General features: G+C 41.1%; 2 protein-coding genes and 1 long non-coding RNA gene across 14 annotated transcripts in view; 2 read left to right on the top strand and 1 right to left on the bottom strand.

Moving 5' to 3' along the window:
• The window catches only part of LOC105391845, a 98,001-nt gene extending 95,274 nt beyond the window's left edge, over window positions 1–2,727 (top strand). For all 12 annotated transcript variants that reach the window (XM_048623329.1, XM_048623336.1, XM_048623328.1 and 9 more), the window contains 5 exons: window positions 22–407; window positions 569–751; window positions 1,043–1,313; window positions 1,655–1,899; window positions 2,014–2,727. In XM_048623329.1, the coding sequence (XP_048479286.1) occupies window positions 22–407; window positions 569–751; window positions 1,043–1,313; window positions 1,655–1,899; window positions 2,014–2,403 (1,475 nt within the window). In that variant the 3' untranslated portion in view covers window positions 2,404–2,727. The remainder of the gene's footprint in view (window positions 1–21; window positions 408–568; window positions 752–1,042; window positions 1,314–1,654; window positions 1,900–2,013) is intronic.
• Window positions 1–25,549, bottom strand: part of LOC125489031 — a 102,709-nt gene extending 77,160 nt beyond the window's left edge. The window contains exons 1-3 of the long non-coding RNA XR_007266683.1: window positions 25,373–25,549; window positions 24,953–25,054; window positions 9,464–9,605 (exon numbers count right to left, since the gene is read on the bottom strand). This is a non-coding gene — a long non-coding RNA (uncharacterized LOC125489031). The remainder of the gene's footprint in view (window positions 1–9,463; window positions 9,606–24,952; window positions 25,055–25,372) is intronic.
• On the top strand, window positions 5,596–24,075 carry LOC105391230 (sodium- and chloride-dependent GABA transporter ine). The gene is made up of 9 exons (XM_011562693.3): window positions 5,596–6,116; window positions 11,715–11,908; window positions 16,962–17,096; window positions 18,965–19,178; window positions 19,261–19,757; window positions 19,846–19,958; window positions 20,040–20,319; window positions 21,421–21,653; window positions 22,746–24,075. Exons 1-9 carry the CDS (start codon window positions 5,725–5,727, stop codon window positions 22,854–22,856), a joined length of 2,169 nt encoding a protein of 722 aa, XP_011560995.3. The 5' UTR covers window positions 5,596–5,724; the 3' UTR covers window positions 22,857–24,075.
• Window positions 25,550–26,168: the final 619 nt, after the last annotated feature.

Genomic DNA, 26,168 nt, shown 5'->3' with positions numbered 1-26,168 from the left:
TAGCAATTCACGTTCTTATAGGACCGGTAGCGGAATGCCTGCCGGGTCAAGGCGTGGACGTGAGCGGCGAGTGCGTGCCGTGCGCGGAGGCGGAGGGGCGCGTGGTGGACGCGCGCGGGCGCTGCGTGTGCGACGCGGCGCGCGGGCTCGTGCCCCGCGGGGACGCCTGCGCGCCGCCCGGCTGCCGCGCCGACTCCGACTGCGACGACACGGAGCGCTGCGTCAACGCCGCCTGCACGCCCGCCTGCGAGGCCGAGCCGTGCGGCGTCAACGCCACCTGCGACGCCTACGGACACCGGTCACACTGCACCTGCATCGCCGGCTTCATCGGCAACCCGAAGGTGCAGTGCAACCCGACGACGCCCGACAACAACTATAGGACTGACTTCCCGCTACCAGATATGCAGGTAATTATCGATATCTACATATTTCTTTGACCACATGCTATGTAAGATCCCTCATAACCCTCAACCTCGGAGCATTAAGTACAAATTTGTTTTACCATATGCTATGTCTCTACGAAAAATGCCTCATAACGAACCATCCCTCAACAACTCCTCTCCCCCAGGTGCAATGCCTAGCGGACGGCGTGCGCGTGTCGCTCAAGATCAAGAACTTCACGGGCGTGCTGTACGTGAAGGGCTACAGCATGGACGAGCGCTGCCGGCTCGCGGTCCAGACGCCAGAGAGCCACGAGAGCCTCGTCGACTTCACTGTGCACTTCGGCGACTGCGGACTCGTGCATGTCAATGTATGTACTAGCTGTTAACTGATGCGTTTATGTAGCTGTGTCAGAAAACCCAAAGTCACATGAACATTTGCGTTTTAAAATTGTGACGTAGCTGTAACCATGAAATAATGCAAGGAAACATAATTGAAGTGTAATCTCTACTTACAATATATTGTCATTCGAAAATAGTAAACACTCAATTATCATTAATCTGCTGTTATAAAACGTCAAATCTTAGCAAACCCAAATCTTTGCTTACACAATCCCAAACACTGACGTAGTCAGGAAAACCTAACAACATAATCTCCACAGGGATTAGCGAGCTTCGTGCTCGTGATGCAGAAACACCCGACGCTGGTGACGACCAACGCCAAGGCGTTCCACATCAAGTGCATCTACCAGACGGGCGAGCAGAACGTGACGCTGGCCTTCAACGTGTCCATGCTGACCACGGCGGGCACCATCGCCAACACGGGCCCGCCGCCGACGTGCTCCATGCGCATAGTCACCAGGACCGGGGACGAGGTCAGCTCCGCCGAGATCGGCGAGAACCTCGTGCTGCAGGTCGACGTGCAGCCATCCAGTAAGTAGCTTCGATATTTAAATAGATTGATAGAGTATACTCTTTATTTCCACACCATATTAAATAAATAACAATTTTACATGACAACTTTATTAGGGTAACAAAGGCGGTCTAATCGCTTATAGCAATATCTGCCAGGCAACCGACTTCGTCTTTGTCTTGCATTTTTAGGTAGTTTTTTTTTCATTTATTATTCATCGGCTTGAACTGATAATATAGTGAGGATCATGTGACTTGTATTTCTCTAATGTAACACGAGAGTTTGTTGCTATAATTTATGAAGAGTTTTACAAATATATTCATGCCGATCAAGAGCTTTATTAACCCTCAATGTATCGCAGGCATCTACGGAGGCTTCGCGCGTAGCTGCATCGCCAAGACGAGCGAGATCTCAACCAACGTGGAGAACGAGTACACGGTGACGGACGCGGACGGCTGCGCCACGGACGCGGCCATCTTCGGCGAGTGGGAGCGCAGCGAGGACGGCAGCGCGCTGCGGGCCTCCTTCAACGCGTTCAAGTTCCCCAGCAGCGACAATATACGATTCCAGTGCAACATACGCGTGTGCTTCGGGAAATGCCAACCTGTAAGTTTTCCAGATGCATTGATCCTGATAAATGAATTAATTCATTTAATCGGAGTCAATTGCTTTCGCACCTGAAACCTTTGACCAACTTGGCTAACTATTTTCTGCTTACAGGTAAACTGTCGCGGCTTCGACTCGTTCGGAAAACGAAGAAAACGAGAAGCGACATACTACGATGAAGGAGCGATGTCGGTCCACGAGGGCCAGCTCCGCGAGGAGGTGATGGTGGAATCGAACCAGATCCTGACGCTGGAGCGTCGCGACGCGTCGCGGGTGGCGCGGCAGCGCGACGGCGGCGCGGCGGCGGCGGCGGCGGCGGGCGGCGGCGACGTGTGCGTGTCGGCGGCCGGGCTGGCCGTGGCGCTGGCGCTGACGGCGCTGCTGGCGCTGGTGGCCGTGGCGGCCGCGGTGGCGTGCTGGCTGGTGGCGTGGCGCCGCGCGCGCCCGCCCCCCGCGCCGCTGCCGCACCCGCCGGACTTCCCCAACCCGCTGTTCCAGCGCTGAACTAGCTAGTCTCGCCCCGCTCCTCCGCCGGCGCCGGGCGGTGTCGGCTCTTCTCTCTCACTACTGTTAGCTTTAATAGAGCGCGCCGTCGGAGGACCGGACCGAGGGCGGCGCCCGCGCCCCTCGCCCGCGCCCGCTCCGCCCTCTCTAATTTATATTAACTCTAATTTTATATTGTACCTATGTTAACGTGGAATTATCGCCTCCTTCGAATCTTGTGATATTCATAATTGTAATGGTCGAAACGAAATCACCATAATTTTTGTAAAAATAATTTACTTAATATAATTTAGTTGTAAGAAAAAATAATAATAATAAAAAATAGGTGTGTTGTTTTATTTATAGTGTCCCTACTAATATGAAAAAGCGATATGTTTGTATGCGTAAAGATATTTTGCAGGCTGAGTCTTTCATTACTCGGGGGATTCAATACCGGCTACTCCAAAAATATGTAATTTCCATCATCCATGATTGATAAGCTTATTTTTTACCCCGCGACTAATAAGAGGGTTGTTATAGTATTTGTATGTGTATCTGTCTATGGTAGCGTAGCTCCCAAGCTGAACCGATTTTGTTTTAGTTTTCTTTGGTCATGGGTTATGTATATGGTTACCTCGAGTGTTCTTTGCCATATTTTATCAAAATAGTCTTAGCCGATCAAAAGAAACCCGACTTTTAGAGTAGAATGTCGGGGGTTTTAAGGTTGGTTAGATTAGGATATTACAGAATTTACTTAGATCTCGAGTCCTTTTAATAAACCCAGTGTAAAATGGAAGCTACGAGTAACAAATTAACAATACTGTTCGTTGAATGGATAGATAGATAGATAGATAGATAAATCGTATATTTGTTCCACTTAAACATAACACATATAAATAGTTACAACAAATTAGATAAGTACAGTTATGTACACAAATTATGGAAATGTGTGTGTTGAAGCAGACCAAAAGGGAAGCAACTCAGCGCATATGTTTGCCCCTAGGGACAAACCACTGATTTTCAGTTACCTCCCGTAGTTTAATTTTCGAGAGCGTCATAAACTGCCTGCCCTGTAAAAATACTTACAGGTAAAATTAGTGTTATTTAATGTAAGTGTAAACCCGCCAAAAAGAGAAGAAAGCAATTTAGAAACAGACCATTTTTGTAGTAAATAAAAATATTTAAGTAATTTTTTTTTTTTTGTTGGAACGTGACTCTTCAACAGACGAAGAAAAAACAGGTACGCACTAAGTGAGTAAAGGAGTACCATACCTATCTCCGCACCATACGTAGCTAGACAACGAACACAGACTGTGTTAGGAACAAGAGAGATAAGTTTTTTATGTAGTTTCGTATTTACTACAATGAAGGATAATGTATTAACTAAGACAATATTCAAAGCTTTTGTTTAGTAAGAAGAAACGTTTTCATTTTATTTTTAAAATTAGTTTTATTTTTGAGAAGCCTAAAAGGTGGTGGAATATTATTCCAGCATTTTGTTGCATGGTAGCGGAAACTTTCTTCAAAGGAAGCACTAACATGTTTCGGAACTGACAAGATTGGACGCGTAGATCTAGTACCATACCTATTATGAAAAGGAGAGAAAATAAACTTTGAGTACAAATATTCTGGTTTTTTATATTTTAATACATCAAAAACTAAGCTGCAGATATGTAGATGCCTACGGGCTTCCATGTTAAGCATGGACGCTTTATTAAGAAAGGGAGTGATATGACTACGTGGTGGAACATGGAAGCAGAATCGGCAACAAGCATTCTGCACCCGCTGGATTAAACGTCGAGTTCTACCCAGAAGGCAAGGGCCATAAACAGTGTCTCCGTAATTAAGTCTGGATAGAATCAATGCTTCACACAGTGCAATTCGCACCTTTTCTGATAATAAGGAGCGAATTTTATATAATACTTTAAGACGAAAGAAACAATTTTTAACAATGTTTAAGATATGATTTTCAAATTTTAAACCGCTATCAAGAAGCAAACCCAGACACTTTGCCTCATCAACCCGCTCAATATCTTGCCCTCTCATATTTATCGTTAGTTTATTATTGTTGAGAGATGAGATGATCTTTCTAACTTGCATGGTAGTGCCCAGTATCATGTATTTCGATTTAGAAGGATTCAGCACCAATGCATTGTTGTTAGACCAGTTATCTATATTCTCGAGATCACTATTAATACCCTCCAATACATTTGTTAGATTATCTGGAGCGACAGATGCATACAGTTGAACATCATCAGCATAGCAATGGTAATTACAGTATTTAATTTGGGCCGTTAGATCGGAACTATAGATTATGAACAAAAGGGGGCCAAGGATTGAACCTTGAGGTACCCCACATGTAATGGGCATGGGAATGGGAGCTATGTATCTCGCTTCTTCCTTAACCCAGCCTCAAGCTGACCAGGCCATCATAACCTGAATGCGGAGTTGGAATGACAGCTAAACCCGAGCCTTAACCCTCCACGCACGCTCCTCTACCTACCAACGAATAAAGCCTCCGACCAGTGCCAACACGAAAAAAAGATCATTAGTGTAACAAAGACCTATGTAGGGGTACAGCATGTATGCAGAGTTCCAGAATTAACAGATCGAATTTAAGTTATGACTGCAAAGGTAATTCAGATTTGAAGATCGAAGAAGCCCAGTTCACTATAGTGTCTATAGGGGAGCAGTGCAAGTATACAATACAGTAAGTAGATAGGTAGTAAACTATGTAGAGACTTTTCTCGACCCAGAGTAAATATTATCTAGAATCGAAAGATGAATGACCTAACTATTGCAATTATAACGTCAAGTAAAGAAAAGCATTACTTATTATTACCATTGAAATATAAGTCATCTACCTATCACAGATCTCTGAAACAACCGATGGCAATAGATAAATGATATATCTAGCTGCAAAACACAACGAACCATTGAATAACTGGCGATTATACGTACAACTTCATAACCTTGCTACAGATCTAATATTGCATGGATCGATAGCAACGAAATCATTAGGATACGCCAGAATACTCGCACAAAATGCCACACACGATCTTTATGTTAGTGTCGACGGGGAATTAATGCAAAAACAATTAAATCTGTCAGCTAATTGTACAAGATCAGTAGCCTCGTGCGCGTGCGGCCCCCTCCTTCCTGCCGCCCCCCACCACGCGAGTCTACTTTGTTTACCAATTGCCTGCGATTGACGATCCAATCTCCAGCCAGTCAGCCGGCCCGATCCCCCGGCCTTGCACGCGTCCGCTCCATTCGCTCGTCGCGCGTCGCCCACGGCGCCTGCGACCGTCCGCGCGACATGACCCAGTGCCGTGATACGTTATGAGCAGAGTCCCCAACATGGAGGCCGCGGCCGGCTGCGCGGAGTGCTGCGAGCAGGACCGCTCGCGGCTGCTGGGCGCGCCCGGGCCCGCGCCCGCCGTGGCGCCCGCCGGGGCACCCGCCGGCAACATGCGCAAGGTGAAGAGCTTCAGCGACACGCACCGCCTGCGGGACGCGGGCGCGGCCTCGGGCGCCGCGTCCGCGCGCTGCCTGCGCCCCTACGAGCAGGTCACCCCCTACCCGGAGCCCTCGGAGTGCGGCACCCACCAGTACGCGCCGTCCGTGCGCTCGCTCGCCTCCATCGGCATGGGCTGCACCGACGGCCGCAAGATGGTCATCCGCCGCGTGCCCACCTCGCCCACGGAGCTGTTCCATCTAGTCCGCCCTCCTACGTGAGTATTGCTCTCGGCTCACATCCCTCGCCTCATTATTCACTTTAAGTTATTGCTCCTCGCGAGCATCTCATTAGATACGAGAAGAGCCATCTCGGGCATTTCCGGTGCAACTCTATGAATAAAGTAGAAAACGCGGTTGGAAAATGTATGTTTTGTGCTGCGAAACAAAGCGTGATTTGATTATAAATGCCTCAGTCAAGGCACCGATTATTATACACAGTGGGATTATAAACCAGTAACTATTTGGTTAGATAAGCAATATTTGGTATTGGAGGTTATCAATTCAAGCGTACCTAATGATTATTATGATTTGTACTATAGGAAACAATATGCTAATACCTATGTAAGTTTTTATATTTATGTTTGATACAGCTCAGATTTATTATGGTTACTATATGAAATTGGACTGTAAGCTTCTATTTGGCCTATAAATTCCGTAAAACCGAAGATGATCACGGGCGGATTTATCCCGGGAAGCATGTGAAGGGGGCCATGCGCTTCTTCCTATTGGAGACTTATAGGAACTTACCAAAAGCCTGTTTTAGAAACATTTCGGACTGATGACTAATGTAACGACTAACCTAACATAACCTAAAGACGCTACGGAAAAGCGTATAAACGAACATCTGTTTCCTTATACACCTAATATCACCTCTGCTCTAATCAACTGATCAATGATCATGTACAAACAAAAAGTTGTAATATGTACCTATGTATCAACATAATTGCTTCACAATGTTATTGTTTTGTTGATGCCGACGCGGCGGACGTCAATCTGCCCAGATGCAACCTCTCAACAGTGATTTATTGACTGGCCATGATGAATTACCCAGCGCTATCATTCAAACAAACCTCTACGTTAAATCAATGAAACGTAATTAAAATTCAAATTGAGAATGCTGCTCTAATTGGTACTTTAGTTACGGTTGTGTCAAGTGATGTGGAGCACGTGAAGTGAAGCAGTGGCATAATTACTGATGTCATAACGTAGCATTCAGCGGTAGATAACACCTCGGCGGCCCGTGACCGTGGCCTCAATGAGACGAGCCACTGTCACTTCAATGTAAACACTCGTTTGGAGACACACTTCACTGTGAAAATAACATTTCTTATGTTTTAATTGAGTACTAGATATTGCTATCTCGACCTGATTTTGATTGGAAGTATTAGGTAACCTACTGAAAGTGGAAAGCATAAAATACAGAAACATAAAATATGCTATAGAAACACTGACAAGAATTGTATTGAGCGACATATGTGCATCTTATATCTGATCAAACTTCATCATTATCTATCGTTCATCTCAACAGTTGACCTGATGAGGTACTAGAATCTGTCAGCTTATTTTACACTGATCGCATCTGATCATGACGTAATGTCAGTAGATAGCAAATTATGTAACTGCATGCATTCAGAAAACAAGATGTTTTTAAATTTAGTGGGCTAGGTTAGTTAGGTGGGCAGTAGAGATATGTATTATTTCAAAGCAACACCTACAGAGAGCTCGTTGGAATTCAGAAAATCCGTACTCCGTAGCCGATAATTTAGCGTAGAAATATGAGTGAAGTTCACGAAGAATGGCAATTCCCGCCGCGCTGACCTTCAGGTGCCTCGGTATCGCTGCATCGGCGCCGTATCTCAGATACGATACCACACGACTGATCGCGCCGTGCCCAGCCTTATCGCTCCTTGTCACAAGATAATTATTAAAATACGCTTACGCACTTCTTCTCTGATAACCACAGATTGTACATCTTGACGACCGAACGAACGGTGCAGCGGTTAGTGTATTAACTAAACTACACTACTCGGGACCTACCCGAGTACTGTTCCCGACCGGGACAGAGGTTAACAATGCATGGAAACTAAAATCCAAAAAGATATAAAATACAATTAAAGATAATCAAATAAATAAAAATAGATATAGTAAATGACGTCAACCTTAAACGTATCTATATTTATAACTCAGGTAGGCTACATTATTATGATACTAGCTGTCCTGTGCCTGAAGATTCGAATGACCAACGACAAAAACGGGGCATTATCTAACCTACAGAAATTAGGATCCATCTAGGTCATTCTAGGTTAGACCGAGTCACCAGTACGAGCGGCATCCTGCGAGGATGAGATGATCGCCGCCTCCGATACACATAACTCATGTCGAGTGACTGCAGCCAATGAATGAACAACTTCAAATTTAAAATTGCATACCCCAACCAAAGCAGTCGGCTCAAAAATCACAAAAATATTTTGTAGAAAATATCACGTAAGTACATGGAGATCGTTACAAGTCTAAACTTTAGGATAAGAAGCTACCGTTCTATGTTAAGGTTGTGTCCTGTAGGAGAAATTTTCGCTCACTCGACGAATGGCACAGTATACGAAATGTTTAAGTATGTCAATGAATATGGAGTAATGTTAGGTGAAATATTGTATGTAAAATAGTTTCAATAGAGCTACAACCCGACAAGTAAAAGACTTGTAAAGAAAAACAGTATTGTTTTTGGAATATTATAAATACAGGTGTGTTCATTGATGCCATGGTGCACCGAAGTTATACATTGGCTCTATGCGACAGCTGGAAGTAGCGAGGACACTTGCATTTACCTCGGGATTTTCCTACCTTAAATATTAAGCCTTTAACGCTTCTACGTCACACTAATCTACCGCTATATTTGACTATTATCCATCTTTAATCCAAACATCCATATTGTCACCAAGCAAGGTGAGGCTCAAATTTGACGGTGTTTTATTATCCGCGATATCTATCTCTAGATCGGTTATTAACGCGAAAGTGTTCACACACAGGCTAATTCACCGATACTAAATTCTTAAATGAGTCAAGGCGATGCGAATACAATGGGCTATTTCAACTGTTATAGCTGTTTCTTTTATACACATAAATCAACTTTTAAGAATGTAAGAGGCTTTTAAGTATAAAAAATATATTTGGTTGTGATCTTGTACCGAACCATTGGTTGCAAAAACGGAATCTATATTTCTATATTTATTATCATCATTGTGTATTTAGTTTGTTAGGTCAGTAAATACGGCTTGTCACTAAGTTACTCTCACATATCATTACTATCTCTGACATTATAAGGTCTTACACAAATATTTGCACCACCGGCGGCATAATCACTTATGTCTAATTATAATTTAATGAAGAAGGAAACAGTTATTAATATTGTAACTAATAGGGATAAGTTTTTGTTGCTTACCTACTTAGCCCACAGACGTTTTTCAGAGTAACAAACATCCTTTCAATATTTCGCGTATATAATCTTGTACGAAAGTAGATTGAACCTACTATGAACTGGTCAAAAGCCCAAGTAGGTACGTACCTGTTACAATAGGACGGGGGCAGGCGGGGGGCGCGGGGGGCGCTGGACATCATCCGCCGTGGAGCCGCGGTCATCGACGTCGGAAGCGGTTACGGTTTTGAATATGGGCGAATTATATTATGACCATTAGCAGTTTATTGCGCTGCAACAAAAAATATGCCGGGTTAAGATCCTCACAATGCTCGCCGACAGATTGTTAATGTTAACTTTATGATAGAATAGAACGAATTATGTTTTAGAGTATAGGAGTAGATTTAAAAATTGGAAAGGGAATGAAATAAGAGATGGAAAAATAATGATAAGCTAAAGTATGGACGGTCTACGTAGAGCAGAAGAGGTACCTACTCATATCATGGGAGCAAGAAGGAATGACATGCATTGTTTAACTATAAATTAATTGCCTAATATTAATGGATAGCATGTGAGAAATATATCCCTGATCCCTGAAGGGCTAGTACGGGGCGCATTTAAGACGTGACAAGAGTTTTGCTTCGCACTCATTCACATCGCGCAGCCTCAAGAGCGAGCGCGACGGAGAACTTTTGTCACGTCTTAATAGCGCGCCGTGCTACAGGGCCTGAAAAGGATGAATTCATAGTCCCCCTCCAATCCAGTATACATAGAGTCGGACTAATACGAGGGCGATACCGAAATGATCGGGAATAGAAAAAAGTACAAAGATATCATAATATTATTTACTTTTATTGTTTTTCAAAGTAGTCTCCGTGACATTCAATGCACTTTTTCATTCGATTAAACCAATCATTGAAACAGTAATTCCAGTCTGAAGTGGATACTGTCAAAACAGCTGATTTGTAAGCTTCGACCGCCTCTTCTGGGCCGCTAAACCGTTGACCACGTAGCATATCTTTAATTCTTGGGAATGTAAAATAATTATTGGGGCTCAGATCAGGGCTATACGGAGGATGGTCCATCAACTCCACGTTTTCCATATTTAAAAACGTTCTTGTTTTGCGAGCGGTATGAGAGCTTGCATTATCGTGGGGAAGGATTATACGACGATTCGGGTTAGTTTTACGAAGTTCTCTTACGACTTCCGGCAAACAAACTGTTGTGTACCAATCAGCAGTAACCGTCCTTTGTTCTTGTAATGGAATCGTAGCCACATGGCCAGTTTTCGATACAAACGAAGCGACCATTTTTTTCGACACGCTGCGTGAGCGAATAACTTTTGTTGGCTTGACCTCACCTTCGAAGACCCAAACTGCCGATTGATGTTTTCTTTCGGGCTCATATGAATAAATCCACGATTCATCACCAGAGACGATATTGTAGACAGCATTTGAACTGCCTCCATTGAACCGTTGCAGAGCAGATCGACACCAATTAACACGAGCCGACTTTTGTTCCTCGGTCAAACGGTGGGGCACCCAGCGCGAAACTAACTTCTTGACACCCAGTTCTTCATGTAAAATGGTTTGAATGGCTGTCATACCAATGCTGAGAGAAGCCCGAATCTGCTCGTATGTCACATGTCTATCTTCTTTTATTAACTGGCGTACAGCATCAATGTTATCTTGTGTTACCGCTGTTTTTGGCCGACCAGTAGAAGGGACTGTGGTAAGAGAGGAACGTCCACGGCGAAACTCAGAATACCAACGATATATATAGTCGTTTTACTTGGTGCTTCAAGTTTATAAATAGAAACAAGCTCGGCGAGACATTGTTCTTGAGATAAACCTCGACGAAAGTTGTGAAAAATTATTGCACGGAAATGTTCCCGCGTAAGCTCCATTTTTTACACCGACTTGTCAAATTCAAATGGTCAATACTCTTTTATTTTTTACTTTTTTTAAAATTCGAAAATGGAATTATGTTTGAAAAAACACTACATTTGATACACCAAAAAGGTTTCACTCTAATTTATTCCTAAGTATTCTATTCCCGATCTTTTCGGTGTAGCCCTCGTAATAAGTTCGTCCTTTGTGTAGTTTTGGCCCAACACATAATATCCGCAATAAGGAATTAAATAACAATACACTAGATGACAAATCTCCCTATCAAAGCATAACACCCATTTATTCGCAACCACAACTATCCCCACAACTCACAACCACCTCACTCCACAGCCCGCCGGAAGAAAAGTAGAATACCAAATCGCCCCAGCAGAAGCATTAACCCTTACTCCGATAACCTCCCCCCACAGCCCCCGGATGGAGAGAAATCGCCCTATAAAAACCATCAACACCCACTTATTCCGCATTAAAACTAATCACCCCCTCCCCCGCAGCCCCCCGGACGAGGAGACGGGCTCGCACGAGAGCGACTGCGACGAGGAGGAAGAAGACGCGGAGACGGTGCACCTCAAGCCGCGCCGCCCCTTCTGGGCCAACAAGATCCAGTTCGTGCTGGCCTGCGTCGGCTACTCCGTGGGGCTCGGCAACGTGTGGCGGTTCCCTTACTTGTGCTATAAGAGCGGCGGCGGTAAGTGTAACTTGTATTGGTGTTACACTCATGTCATGAGCAATGACAAAGTTCCACTTACAAAATTTTAACACATAATCAGTTCATTCTGATGCGCTGTTAAATGAACTTCAATATTGCGGACGGCAGCATTAAGATACCCTTTTCCGTTTAGTAGTAATTTGGTGATTTTCTCACTGGACTTTTTCATTGCTCGTGAGTGTATTAGGTTATAGGGTGGCCCTGGTCAAAGTGCATGTAGTGCAACGGTGTTGTACAACTCTGCATTCGGCACGAGTGATTGCGGAGTAGATACCAAGCGTCATGATAACTGACCATCGGTTGCAATAACAATGACCATGCCTGTAGGCTACCTCTGAATTTACGTCATAGAGTCATAGCCATCTTTCTGACTGGCAGAAAAGCGCCAATTCTAGGTTATTCTTAGGCTAATAGGAGTAAATAAGACGCGAGGACGAGTGTTTTAGATAAACTGGTGTGAAGCCCACACGCAGTCGCACATCGTTATCACAACTATTAATATCGCTCCTTATTTGACCTAACACGTGGCACGTGAATAATGATTTATGTTCGTACATACATGATATTGTTTTGAATTTTAGTTACGTCAGATGGATTCACTCCGAATGTAACTCGCTTTTCTCAAGGGTATTAGGAGAAAGAGTAAAATTCAAAGATTTTTTTTACTTCAAAAAAATGAATTCCTGGTCAAGTCAGCCCTTATACAGCCTTTTCCATTCACAATAAGTTTTTCGAATATCAATAATTATAGAGTTTACATAGTTTTGTAGTTGTAGGTATATTTATGTATGATTTGCTGGCACCGCTGCAGACATTACGTTGACAAAAGGATCGTGGTCGTCACGGCATTACCTTCACGAGAAAACATCAAGGAAAACCTGACTCAAAAGTATGTAAATTCGCAAACTCAACTCGAGTTTAACAACGAATCCTAATGTTATTTCGTGATGCATTAAGCATCTACGTAATAATTGTCACCAAGTGATAATAAATTCGGCACGTTATTTCACGGTTACATCCGGTCACACCCCCAAACAACATGTTTTTATAGTAATAAAATGTCCTTGCCAAGGGCGTACCCAGGATTTCAGCTAGGGGGGGGCAGCTCTTGAGATGATGGTCGGTCGGGTATATTGAAACAAAAATCATGAAAATTGTCTTTTATTAAGGTCAACTAGGCCAATTGCGTCTACGGGCCAAATTAATCTTTTCGATCCTATTTGAAAACGGCTTTATCAATGTTGAAAAATGCCATCTAGTTACGTTGGCTTAAACTAAATACTTACTTACTGCAGACAGATGGTGTTGTAGTCAACATAATATCATCCAAGTATTCAGTCTTTTTGTGATTTGCACACTTTTTTGAAAGTTTGGTACTGTGACAGGTGATTGAAAATGTGAATCTAAAGTTTTCTTTATCAATTGATTTTATTCAGTAGGTATTCTAAACAATAGTCATTGGGCTACTTATATAGACACAAATTTTCAATGAAATAGCTTTATTTGATGAATTCATGATCTTAATTTTTTTATGTTTGATAAAAGTCTTGGGGTAAATGCGTTAGGCGTAATGGGGCTATTGCGATTGTTACAACGCATTGCCTCAAAACAGAAATCGTCAACACGACGCACTAAAGTTGTCGGGTAAGTGTAAGTGTACAACCCGACTGTCAGATTTTTTCAAGCTGCCCGAAGGCCTCTGACTAGGCTTAACAACTGTTGCCGAAGCAGCAACCGGGACCCACGGCTTAACGTGCCATCCAAAGCACGGAAGCGTCCAGAAAAGAACCATTTGAAATCGGTCATCCATCCAAGGCTGACCGTGCCATGTGTTAACCTCAGTGATCAGTTACGATCACTGAAACCAGCTCGATAAGGATTTTTACTATTTATGAACACTAAACTTATTGAAGAGTATGGGTTTTGCCATGCACATATTTTAATTGATATCTAAGTTTAATACCCGTATTTGATCCAATCTTACTATTTTTCTAAAGAATATAAATGAGAGGATGTATGGATGTTACTTCATCTTATTCACAACTGTCACTCACCACTATTAAATCTACATTCTTACTCACTTTACAGGAGTACTTAGGTAGTTCTTTTTGCATAAAAATGTTATTTGGATTTATCATGGAGTAAATGCGTCCATGAAAATAAGACGAATTTTCCTGATTTCTACTAAATCATCTGTGAATTCGTCAATAGTTTCTTTTGGCTAAATTAAGTGCCATACTATTGCACAAAAAAATTAACTGGATAAAACTCTCTTATTTTTTTCACGGAAAGCTGACCTATTGAATAGTTACATACTAAAAACACATTTTCCTCAAACCTGGAAAATGCGTTCAACATCCTTTTTTTGAGACACTAAATAAGAATAATAATAAATAAATAATAATAAATATGTGGGGACATCTCACACACGGCCATCCGACCCCAAGCTAGGCAGAACCTGTGTTATGGGTGTCGGACAGCTGATATATCTACACAAATACATAGATAGACAGATACTAAATATAAATATCAACACCCAAGACCCGAGTACAAATATTTTCCTTTAAACAAATATCTGCCCCAGCCGGGAATCGAACCCGGGACCTTCGGCTCAGTAGTCAGGGTCACTAACCACTACGCCATTCGGTCGTCAAAATAAGAAACTTTTATAAGATTCCAGCAAAGAAATCAATGCTTTAAATTTGTTAAGAAATAGTTGTTCAATAGTCGTTAGTTTCTTAAAGTTAATATCTCACTTTTACATTAAATTTTTCATACCTTTGCTCCCATTATTCCGAAAACTTTTAGTGATCTAAAAATACAACGTAACCCCAGTTGACCTTAATTACTTTGATTAAGATACAAAACAAAATAGGTAGGTAGGTAAGAGTAGATAATACGTTTTTAATTCCGACTTGGCAGGAAAATTTACGTTTATTTTATCTTCTAGGGGGGGGCAGCTGCCCCCCCCTGCCCCTACCTGGGTACGCCCTTGGTCCTTGCCCATAATTAATTAATTAGCATACCGCCAACAGTTAAACCACGAATCTCTGTACGCATCTAATAAATAACGTGTCATTTTAATTTTCACACACAGTTTAAACGTGACAGTCTCTCAATATTGCAAAGTAAATGATAATTAGTCTTTAACTTCGTTTTGCATCATTTTTCAAACAAAAAATTATGTATAGCCACTGGACACGTAACATGTCAAACAGTATAATATTTTATGTGTCAATATGGTCATCTAATTAAAATTTATTACATTCCTACAGAGAAATCAAATTCCATTAAACGTAGGGCGGTAGGGCCTATCAGGGCTCAATTGGAGCTAGGTACCTTACCATTTATAGTAGGTATTTACCAACGGTAGGGTAGGTTATTGACATCTTTATTTTTCTTATAAGTAAGTAAGTACCTTTATCTTATTAAAAGTATAAACTCATTATATCCAGCTATTAGACCTTTTATTCGTAGAGCTAGTGTAAAATTATCATCAAAAAATAAAAACACAAACAGAAAATACATTTCAAACCGTTATCAGTTTATCACCGATACAGCCCGTCATTGAATTTAATCACACCAATTCGTAGTAAAAGAAAGACGTCCATGTAATTGTAGGCGTTACTCACAAAATTATCAATAGGTTAGGCTGTGAATGTGGTGATAATGAGTACAAAGTGAAGAGTCAACACCACAGTAGGCACTCTGGTACAGTCGTGCTGTTATTGTTTGATGTCCCCGCGCTAACAGATCCAAGGGTCTGCAAACCACAGTCCCGCCACCTCAGTGCGAATTACACCTGATTCCTTCTGTAAACTGATACTTAGCAGCTCGACGACACCGCCCGTGTTTACACGACACATGTGGGGACTAATTGCTAAGCACAACATGCAGTTATAAACATAGGAATACAGCTGAAAACGTCTCTTACGGCACTTGTGTTAAGGACGGTACGAAATCCTAAATGCAATGTGTTTATCCAGTCACTTACTGTACATCAATAACAAAAACAATACAATAAATGATAATATCGGCTGGCTATAACTGCATTTATTAATAGCGAAAGAGGTGACGGGCGTAATTGACCCACAGGATAAACAATGTACTCGCAGATAATGGGTAATGGCTCGCCGCCGGGGCTCGGCTCACGTGAGCATCTGCGAATGTGTCTATCATCCTGTGAGCATCACCAGGTTAATTAGCCGGTTCCCGTAGGTGAAGGCCAATTCCTTCTACTGTTGGCTATTCATGGCTACGTAGTAAATAGTAGGAATATGTCACTATGTTCCAAACATGAACCGGCACCTAATGGGTAATTCGGATTAAATTTGCAATTTATTTTGGGTGAATTTAGTGTTCAAAATAAATGTGTAGGTAAGTATATCCATATATGTATGATTTTAAGATAAGCCCTATCTTACGAAATGATTCATCAGTGGAGGCGTCATGGAAAAAGGTGTGATCATTAGTTTTTTTTTATGAAAATTGCAAATTAGGTTATAGGTAGGTACGACACGGTTTGATATAATTTTATTTCCGCTTTGTAAAACTGAATACTTATCTACTTTGTCATAGAGGTAGGTACACTAGTGTCTATTCATATCTACATCGATAACATATTGTATTCGTAGCAGAAGCATGAACATAATAAGAATGATTATTTCCGATAACCTAGTAGATAGGACTTAGGACTATGAATAAGTTAAATAGAGGTATCTAAGTTCATAAATCATGAATTGAATACATTATTACTTATATTCAATAGCGTTGTAACTGAGACGGCAAAACGATGCAGCGGTATTGTAATATACATTATGTTCCCCCTGTAAGGTACATTAGGACTAACAACCCACAGATAAACTGGCGGAAGGTGCAACAACGCTGTTTTTTGCATAATCAATTCCAATGCATCTTGTGGATTCTTGCCGTCTGGACGATTCACGATTAGATAGGACAGGATCATGACTGACATCTATTCTACTATAAATACCGATGTGCAGGCGTAACAATCTCCAACACCTCATTCCAGGTGCGTTCCTGATCCCGTACTTCATAATCCTGGTGGTGTGCGGCGTGCCCATGCTGTTCATGGAGCTGGCCATCGGGCAGTACACGGCGCACGGGCCCATCGGCGCGCTCTCGCAGATCTGCCCGCTCTTCACAGGTAACTGGACTGGACAATCTGGGAATGCGGCTGGTCTAGACAGCTTTGATGAAGGCTGAGGGTTTAGAAAGAAAGAAAGAAAGAAAGAAAATGGTTTTTATTGCCAAACACAATAAGTACTTAATCCTAATTATTTTACACATAGAAACTATAAATTTTTAAACAATAATATTATTATAGTTATATAAAATAACATCAAAAATTACTTTATACATTACTAATTACACAATAGTTTGTTCCGGCAATTGGAAATACGCTCAGCAAATGCTGCCGGATTCACAAATATGCTTATGATCCATACAGCGCTGATTTTCAGCGTATCCCTATAGTGGATATAATAAATTTTGTTTAACAAAGCGCAGAGGTTGCTCAAAAAGAAAGTAAATAATAGAAAGAAAGTAAATAATATTATCAATTGCGTAAATTAGCATTTTGTACTCTTTAAAAACTTAACCTAAATTATGCAATGTTTTTGTTTGCGTTTATTTACACAGTAGGTAGGTATATTGATTATTAATATTGTTATATGAGTTACGTAATCTTTTGTAGTGAGAGTTTATTTTATACTTAAAACAAAAAAAATAAAATAAGATCACACGCACACACATTATAGTGACACAAAGACAGTAAAGTTATAATTAATACATAAATAATACATATACACACAATCTATATATATAAAGCTGTTTTTTATCCATAAAAGCATATGTACACTATTTAGACTACGTATTTATCTTCGTGACTTTTTTAATGTTCTTTTTTACAGATTTTGATATTATATATAGATTTTCCGTCAGTTCAATTTGTTTATTAATAAGAAAAGATTTCAGTTTAAATTTGAAGCAATAGCTAGACATGTTTTGTTGTAGTGGAGGAGGCAAATCATTCCAGATTTTCGATGCCGCGAATCTGAACCCTGATCTGAAATTAGCTGTCTTGTGACTTGGAATGGCCATTTTACTCTGGATCTTACTTCGAGTATCTTTGTTGTGAGCGTCTCCGAGCCATTCAAATTTATCGTGCAAGTATTTTGGTTTCTTTGTATGAACCACTTTATGGACGAGACTTGCAAGATGCAGCTTTCTACGCCCTTCCATTTTCAGAATTTTCAGCTCTGTTAAATAGGGTGTTATGTGGGATCGCTTGGGTATGCCAAAACAAAAACGTGTACATGCATTTTGGACACGCTGTATAGCTCGACTGGTTTTTTCAAAGATCCTAGGCCCATACACACAGTCACAGTAATTAAAAATTGAAAGGATTAGTGATTCCGTCAGTGTTACCCTTACGTCTACTTTCAGAAAGTCACGGATTCCGTAAAGAACTTTAAGACGAAAGAATGCAGTCCTGATTTTTTGATTTATATGTTCAACAAATTTTAGTTGCTCATCCATTTGTAGGCCCAGATTTCTTGCCGTTGAGACTCTCTCCACCGTTTTACTGTTTATAATAATTTGAGGCGAATTTTTCGTGATTTGTTCGCATTGTTGTTTTGTTCCAAGGACCATGAACTTTTTTTTAGACATCTAGCTGACAGGTATTTTTAGATGCATAACGACTGCCATGCATGAGCTGGCACGAAGTCGAAGGCGTGGCACAGGACCGGTCAGAGTGGAAAGCTACACTTCGAGCCCTATGTCCCTGATTAGGGATCCCAGGATCTGATGATGATAACGACTGCCATCAAAACCTTTGGCATGGTGCAGTAGTTAATTGATGATTTTTCAGCTTTTGGCTGTCGGTTTATCGAACGATTTACATACCTAGAACGATTTACATTCAGCCAACAATATCTAGTCATTATTTATCCATCTAGGTAGGTATTTATAACTGCCGTACCAATTACTAAAACAAATCTTGTATTGCAGGTGCAGGATTGGCTAGCGTGGTGATCTCATTTTTAATGTCCACGTATTATGCTGTAATCATAGCATGGGCCATCTATTACTTCTTCACGTCCTTCAAGTCGGAGGTTCCGTGGGCGAGCTGCTCCAACCGCTGGAACACGGCGCAGTGCTGGGTGCCGCGCCACAACCACACGCGGCCCAACGGCTCGCAGACACCCACCGAACAGTTCTTCGAGTAAGTATACTCCACTTATTCCTTTCCCAAGTCTGGGTTGTATCAAAGCTCAACGTGGCTTACAAGATGTAATCTTCCCCAGAAAGAAAGTGCTGTCGATGAGCGACGGCATAGAGTTCCCGGGCGGCATGCGGTGGGAGCTCGCGGCCTGCCTGATCTGCGCCTGGGTGCTGGTCTACTTCGCCCTCTGGAAGAGCATCAAGTCATCCGCCAAAGTGCGCTACATCACGACGACACTGCCCTTCCTTCTCATCATAGTGTTCCTCGGCCGCTCCCTGACGCTGGACGGCGCGGATGTCGGCTTGAGGTTCTTCTTCAAGCCGGACTGGGAGCTGCTGAAGCAGTCCCGGCCGTGGGTGAACGCGGCGTCGCAGATCTTCAACTCGATCGGCATCGCGTTCGGGTCCATGATCATGTTCGCGTCGTACAACCGCTTCGACAACAACTTCCTGCACGACACGCTGGCCGTGTCGCTCGTCAACGCCGTCACCAGCCTCATCGTGGGCATCTTCACCTTCGCCACCATCGGGAACATCGCCTTCGAGCAGAACACCTCCGTCAAGGATGTTATTGCCGATAGTACGTATCAGACCTCTAGCCTATAATTATTGTGATTACTGTGGAGATACAAATTACGAGTATAATTTAAAATGTATTCTATTTTTAGGTCCAGGATTATTATTCGTGGTTTATCCGCAAGCGATCGCGAAGATGCCGGCATCACAATTATGGGCGGTGTTGTTCTTCTTTATGTTTCTTTGTCTTGGACTTAATAGTCAGGTACGGTACCCAATAATCATTATCCTATCGAATCACGGACCACAGATTACATAGGATCTAATGGCAAATCGTGTATTTCAGTTCGCGATAGTGGAGGTGGTGGTGACGTCGATCCAGGACGGGTTCCCGGACATGATCCGGCGGCGGCTGGTGTACCACGAGCTGCTGGTGCTGCTGGTGTGCGTGGTCTCGTTCCTCTGCGGGCTCCCGCACATCATCCACAGCGGGATCTACGTGTTCCAGCTCATGGACTACTACGCGGCGTCGCTCAGCATCACCTACCTCGCGTTCTTCGAAGTCGTCGCCATCGCCTGGTTCTACGGCGTCGGCCGGCTCTCCAAGAACATCAAGGAGATGACAGGTTTGTTTCAGTCTCTATTTAAAGCCTCGAATTCACTAGGGCACAAGTTCTGAGACTGTTACAGAACATCTACGGCGCGTGTTCTCAGAACATTTTGGTAACATGTCGTGATACAGAAGTCGCGCACGCGTCCACACTCTGCAACAGCGGTCGCTAGACCTAGTAAAAAATATATACTCTATGCGCTAGACTGATGTCGCAGGAAGTTCTGTCTCGCGAGCCAAAACACGGAACCTGTTCTGCGACACGTAGATGTCGCTGTATAGTCGCGTGCGACGTCGCAGAACAGAGCGCGACGTCGCAGCGACACGTAGATGACATGTGCCTAGACAGGTTCTGCGACAATTTGTCGCCTAGTGAATACGAGGCTTTAGCCTCGAATTCACTAGGGCACAAGTTCTGAGACTGTTACAGAACATCTACGGTGCGTGTTCTCAGAACATTTTGGTAACATGTCGTGATACATGTTGCTTGTCTACACCAGCAGTCTCTGCCGACATGTCGCCCGAGGAAGTCGTGGCAGTTAGTGCTGCGTGCTAGAAGTCGCGCACGCGTCCACACTCTGCAACAGCGGTCGCTAGACAGATGTCGCAGGAAGTTCTGTCTCGCGAGCCAAAACACGGAACCTGTTCTGCGACACGTAGATGTGCGACGTCGCAGAACAGAGCGCGACGTCGCGGCGTCACGTAGACGACATGTGCCTAGACAGGTTCTGCGACAATTTGTCGCCTAGTGAATACGAGACTTTAGACTCTCCACATTTATCTGTCGCCGAGTTATTTCCGACTTTCCGGAACTAGGGCACCTTCAGTATGAGCTAACGTGACGGCGTCTTTTCGTTTGTTCGCACGAGACAAAGCTAATTATATAAATTTTCGTAACCTCATTCCTGAACTCCTACGAGCGACACGCATAGATCATCCATTTTGCGCCTCGTACAACATCTACTATGTAATTTATTACATAGGTGAAATTACTCTAATCTGAAAGAATATTACGTAAAAATGTGATTACGTCTTTGACGCTACAAGCTTACCTATAAAACTTTAACGCGCGAATAATTACACCACCCACTTATCCCTAATCTGTTTTTAACTGCAGGTCGCGCGCCGAACCTCTACTTCCGCATGTGCTGGCTGGTGTGCTCCCCGGCGCTGCTGCTGGCGCTGTGGGTGGCCAGCCTCGTGGACTACACGCCGCCCAGCTACCGCCAGTACCAGTACCCGCCGTGGGCGCAGGCGCTGGGCTGGATCCTGGCTTCGTTGTCGCTGTTATGTATACCCGTGTATGCTGTGGCCGTGGTGATACGCTCCCCGGGAGACACGCTGGGAGAGGTGGGTTTATGGATGCTGATTTTACTTATGTTGCTCAGAATATAATGTATATTTAGGTTCATGTTCATATTCATATTCATTTATTATTGCAACTATGTTGGTATTACACGGTTTTTCCTCTAATGTAAAGGTTAGGACTTTCCTAGATAGGTACTTTTTTCTGTAAAACTATGAGGCCGCTACTTGTGTTTATTTTAAAATATGAGTACAATCTGGTCCTCAAAAGGTCCAAAGTAACTTTTGTGGTGAGTTTGACAAGAAAAAGTAGGTATGAAGCTAGCTCAATTGGTTGAGGTCACCGCGTAGAGGCCACTACCATTAAATATTAGACAACCGGAAGGTTCTCGTTGGGTTTTGTCGCCAGTGTCTAAATCGAGGCTAAACTTTAGGCAAGACGAAACTGCACAGAGCATTGCAAGACTTGCACTTGAAAAGTACCTACTGTAAGGGGCCGTCCATTAATCACGTGAGGCTCAAAGGGGGGGGGGAGGGGGTATTGAAAACCTCACGAAACATCACGAGGGGGGAGGGGGGGTTCGCGTTAGACATCACGTGTATTAATTTTTTGTCAAAAATTAGGTATTTCTGAACCGATATCTTGGACGGCGCAAAAATTTTAACGATTTGTAGTATGACCTATATTTTTTCTAGTCAAAAATTGCCTTTACATGGACTTCCAAAAAAATACACGTGATCCAGGGGAGGGAGGGGGGGTTGGTCCCAAACCTCACCAAATATCACCAGGGGGGAGGGGGGGGTCAAAAAATGAGAAAAACGACCTCACGTGATTAATGGACGGCCCCTAACATTTTCGAAGTAAATTTTAATATTATGGAATATTATGAATTATCGAATCAAATTTCGTTACTGATAAATCAATTATCTCTTTTAGCACCAATTACATAATTCTACTAAAATTTCATGAAAAAAATGCACTTAACCACTGTAAATACATAATAGTTTTCTAACGCTCGGGAATACGACCGTTGCCGAACAATGACGAAGATTTCTATGTGCATTATCAATTTTGGGGAACTGTACATAGATTTACTTAACTGAAAAAAAACCTAAAACCTACTTCTTACGTTGCAGAAATTCCGCAACTCGATCCGTCCGACGTCGATGTGCGAGTGCGGCGTGGCGGGCTGCGACGCGTGCTGCTCCGACTCGGAGGCCGTCGACGACAAGCCCACGCTGCGCTAGTCTCCAACTCCACTGCCGCACTGACGCCACTAGCCGACCAATGCAATAACGAGACGAGCCCCGAAGTTGATAGGGGAGATTTGAAATTGGAACGGCATTTGATTGGCGATCGGAGTAGCTATGAATCAAAGGGCATAGGAATAGGTGTAACAATTTTGAGCGAGTAGAACGACTCTATTATGTCCGGGGATTAACAATACTCCAAGAAAAAGTCAGTGCTCTAAGTTAGTGCAGTGAGAATTAACAACACATATTCCAGTTTAATGGCTGCAGAGTTGTATTATAGATGTTGCACCAACTTGATATAGATCGCGGTTCGAAACCCGGTCGTGTGTTGCGAAATAGTTTGTTTAATTACTTGCAATAACTTGTGGCCAGCCCAAGTAGGTAACCTACTTGAGCCCACACCTTAGAATGTGGTTCTCTGTGGAACTCGAGAAAAGCTACAATTATAATATTATTAATCCATCAGTTATGATTATCACATCCACATTTCCTTGCCCAACACATAAGTATATAAATGACTAGTACTTTATTACCTACATTAATCTAAAAACCCAGATAAGCTGTTCAAAAGTAATATTGGTAGGTATTAGCAAGAATACTTGTGAATAGGTAGATATCTACTTATGTTTTTGCCTGTGTGATTTTTATCTAGGTCTTACAGTTTAGATGTTTTAAAATTGCAGTCTAATAGAGCTACAAAAACCAGTTCAAAGTACAAACAGATAAAATGTCATCATTTCTTTAAAATTAATTGTTACCAGCTTTTTTTTCCAGTACAACCAATGTGAGTTGTTCTTTTAGTTTATATTGAAAATTTTAAAAAGTACATTTATGATGAATAAGTACATTCCATAAAATAAACTGCATAAATTATAGCTAAGTTTATTGATTTTAGGTCTAATTAATTACAAACATTCCAGTTCTACTCATATTTAATAATATTATTAAGATTTGACTACTTCTTAGTTTGTAAGGCTTAATTAAATAAGAGTAATGTGATTATTTATTTTCTTGGACTTGTGTGTTACTAAAGTTAAGAACTGTTACCTCAAGTAAATAATGCCTCATGTTTGATTACCAACAATGTACATTAAAGTACATAATTAAAAATATATAATAAATATATTTATGTACCAAGTACAAGCCCATGTGAGCCCCCAGTTACAAAGACCCATGAATATTGAAAATATAATTATAATTATTTCAAAACCAATGCTATTTTATTTTATAAATTATTAGCAACATTCAAAGTCTAAAAAGGTATTTGAAAATATAATGTATAGTCGTTTGCAATAGAAACCAACAATCATGTAAACAAATATGGCGGGCTGACATTGACAGCGTATTGTCTATGCCCATAGTGATGTCATAGTGTTCTAATTAGATTAAATATATATGCCATAGACTATAAAATAAAACTGATTATATATAAAAAAAGTGTTTATTAAAACAAATTTAAATCTTCGTCTTCGTCATCATCACTATCAGAAGTGTCGCCGGTGACCGTAATTATAAATGGAACCACTGTGTCATCGCCAGTGTCTAAAATGCTATCGAGCTTTTTCATTTCTTCCTCTTCCTTTTTTCGTTTTGGTTAATTATATTAAGCTCTTGAAATTATTATTTTATTGTATTCAAATAATATTAAATTAAAATAATTTATTAAATTAAAAATAAAAGATAACTTCAGATTAAGAACAACACTAACTTTTCAATGACTTATAGAGTTCGATGAGTAAAAAACTAAGATGACAGCTTGTCAAATACTTCGAAATTTTTACGTTGCAAATGTTTTAACAAATTTAACTTATAAATACAAGTTAAATCGTGTTGAAGATAATGTGAAAACAATGGTGCGTTCGTTGAAATCAGACTATGTTCATAATTGATCGTCAAATGTATGTGATTACGGAGTAATCGTGACAATTTAGTTTGTTTACATGATTGTTGGATTCTATTGCAAACGACTATACTTCCATTATTCCATAGAATACTTACATAATTATACAAATACTACTTCTACTAATCTAACTAACAATACAAAAGACTTTTTTTATACAACTTCTACTTAAAAACATAAAGTTACTTACAAAAAAATATCAACTTAAGTAGGCATATTCTTTATTTTCTTCTCTTTTTAGGAGTATGTACATCCTCAGCATCGGCACCCTCTGAGTCACTGTCCTCCACATCTGTATAGTAATAAGCAAGTCAAAAAACTGTTAGCAACATTGAAAAAAGACTTGAAAATCATTTAAAGGGCAGATGATCCATACTTTAACAGGGTTAGATAGTATGAATAATACAGCACATCTAAAGGCTCTAAAGCAGGCAATCTTATTTGACAATAAGTAGGTAGTAGAGGCTTCAAAGCACCCCAAAAATGTGTGTATGAACTTTGTAAATGTTGGCATATAAATCTTATTCTGAGACCAATTAAAAACAATATAATTCTGGTAAGTATAGGTATATCTTTGCAAGTTAATGATAGATATAGTAAACTCACGAACCTTCTATAGTAAGTGGTTCAACTGAATCTCCAGACTGCTGTATCAAGTCTGTCAGCGCATCGTTGGCAAGTTTCTGGAATTCCTGCAATGAATCCACTAGTTCGGCTGGCGCAGTTGATGTTTCTTTGGTAATTGTTCTTAACTCTTTATCATTATTTGATATCACTAAACTTATTTTCGATAGGGAACACCCAAATATTCCGAAAAACTTTTTTCCGAATTTGATAACACCGAATATGTAATTTACGAAATATTGCAATACCGATTTTTTAAAATATCGAATTATAAAAATTACGATAATTATAATTTCGAATATTATAATCACGAATATTGTTATTACGATTGTTAAATATACGAACGTTAAAAAATACGAATACTTTAATATACGAAAAATAAAATACCTATTTATTAAAATCACGAAATATTAAAATCCCGATCGGAAATATGATAATTCGTGATTTTGACAAAAAATCATCATATAATATGCCATTTATTTCCAAACTAAAGTGACTTAAGTATTAATTTTATATAGTTTTACATTTTACAATTTAACATTCTATATCAAAATTTTATCAATTATCTTAAATTCATTATGATGCATTATTAATTATTAACTTTACTAAATTGATTACATTTCTATAACTAATTATACATTATTTATTAATTTAACCAATTAATATCATTACTTACTCTATTTTTATTACATTATTAATTTAAATTAAGATAATTTCAATATTAATTTTACTAAATTGATTACATTTGACAAAAATACATAAACGTCTTTAAAACTTCAGAA

Source organism: Plutella xylostella, chromosome 10 (genome assembly GCF_932276165.1).
Source record: "Plutella xylostella chromosome 10, ilPluXylo3.1, whole genome shotgun sequence".
Taxonomy (NCBI): Eukaryota; Metazoa; Arthropoda; class Insecta; order Lepidoptera; family Plutellidae; genus Plutella; species Plutella xylostella.
The sequence above is the reverse complement of the archived record's forward strand: the minus strand, read 5'-3'. Positions and strand labels throughout refer to the sequence as shown.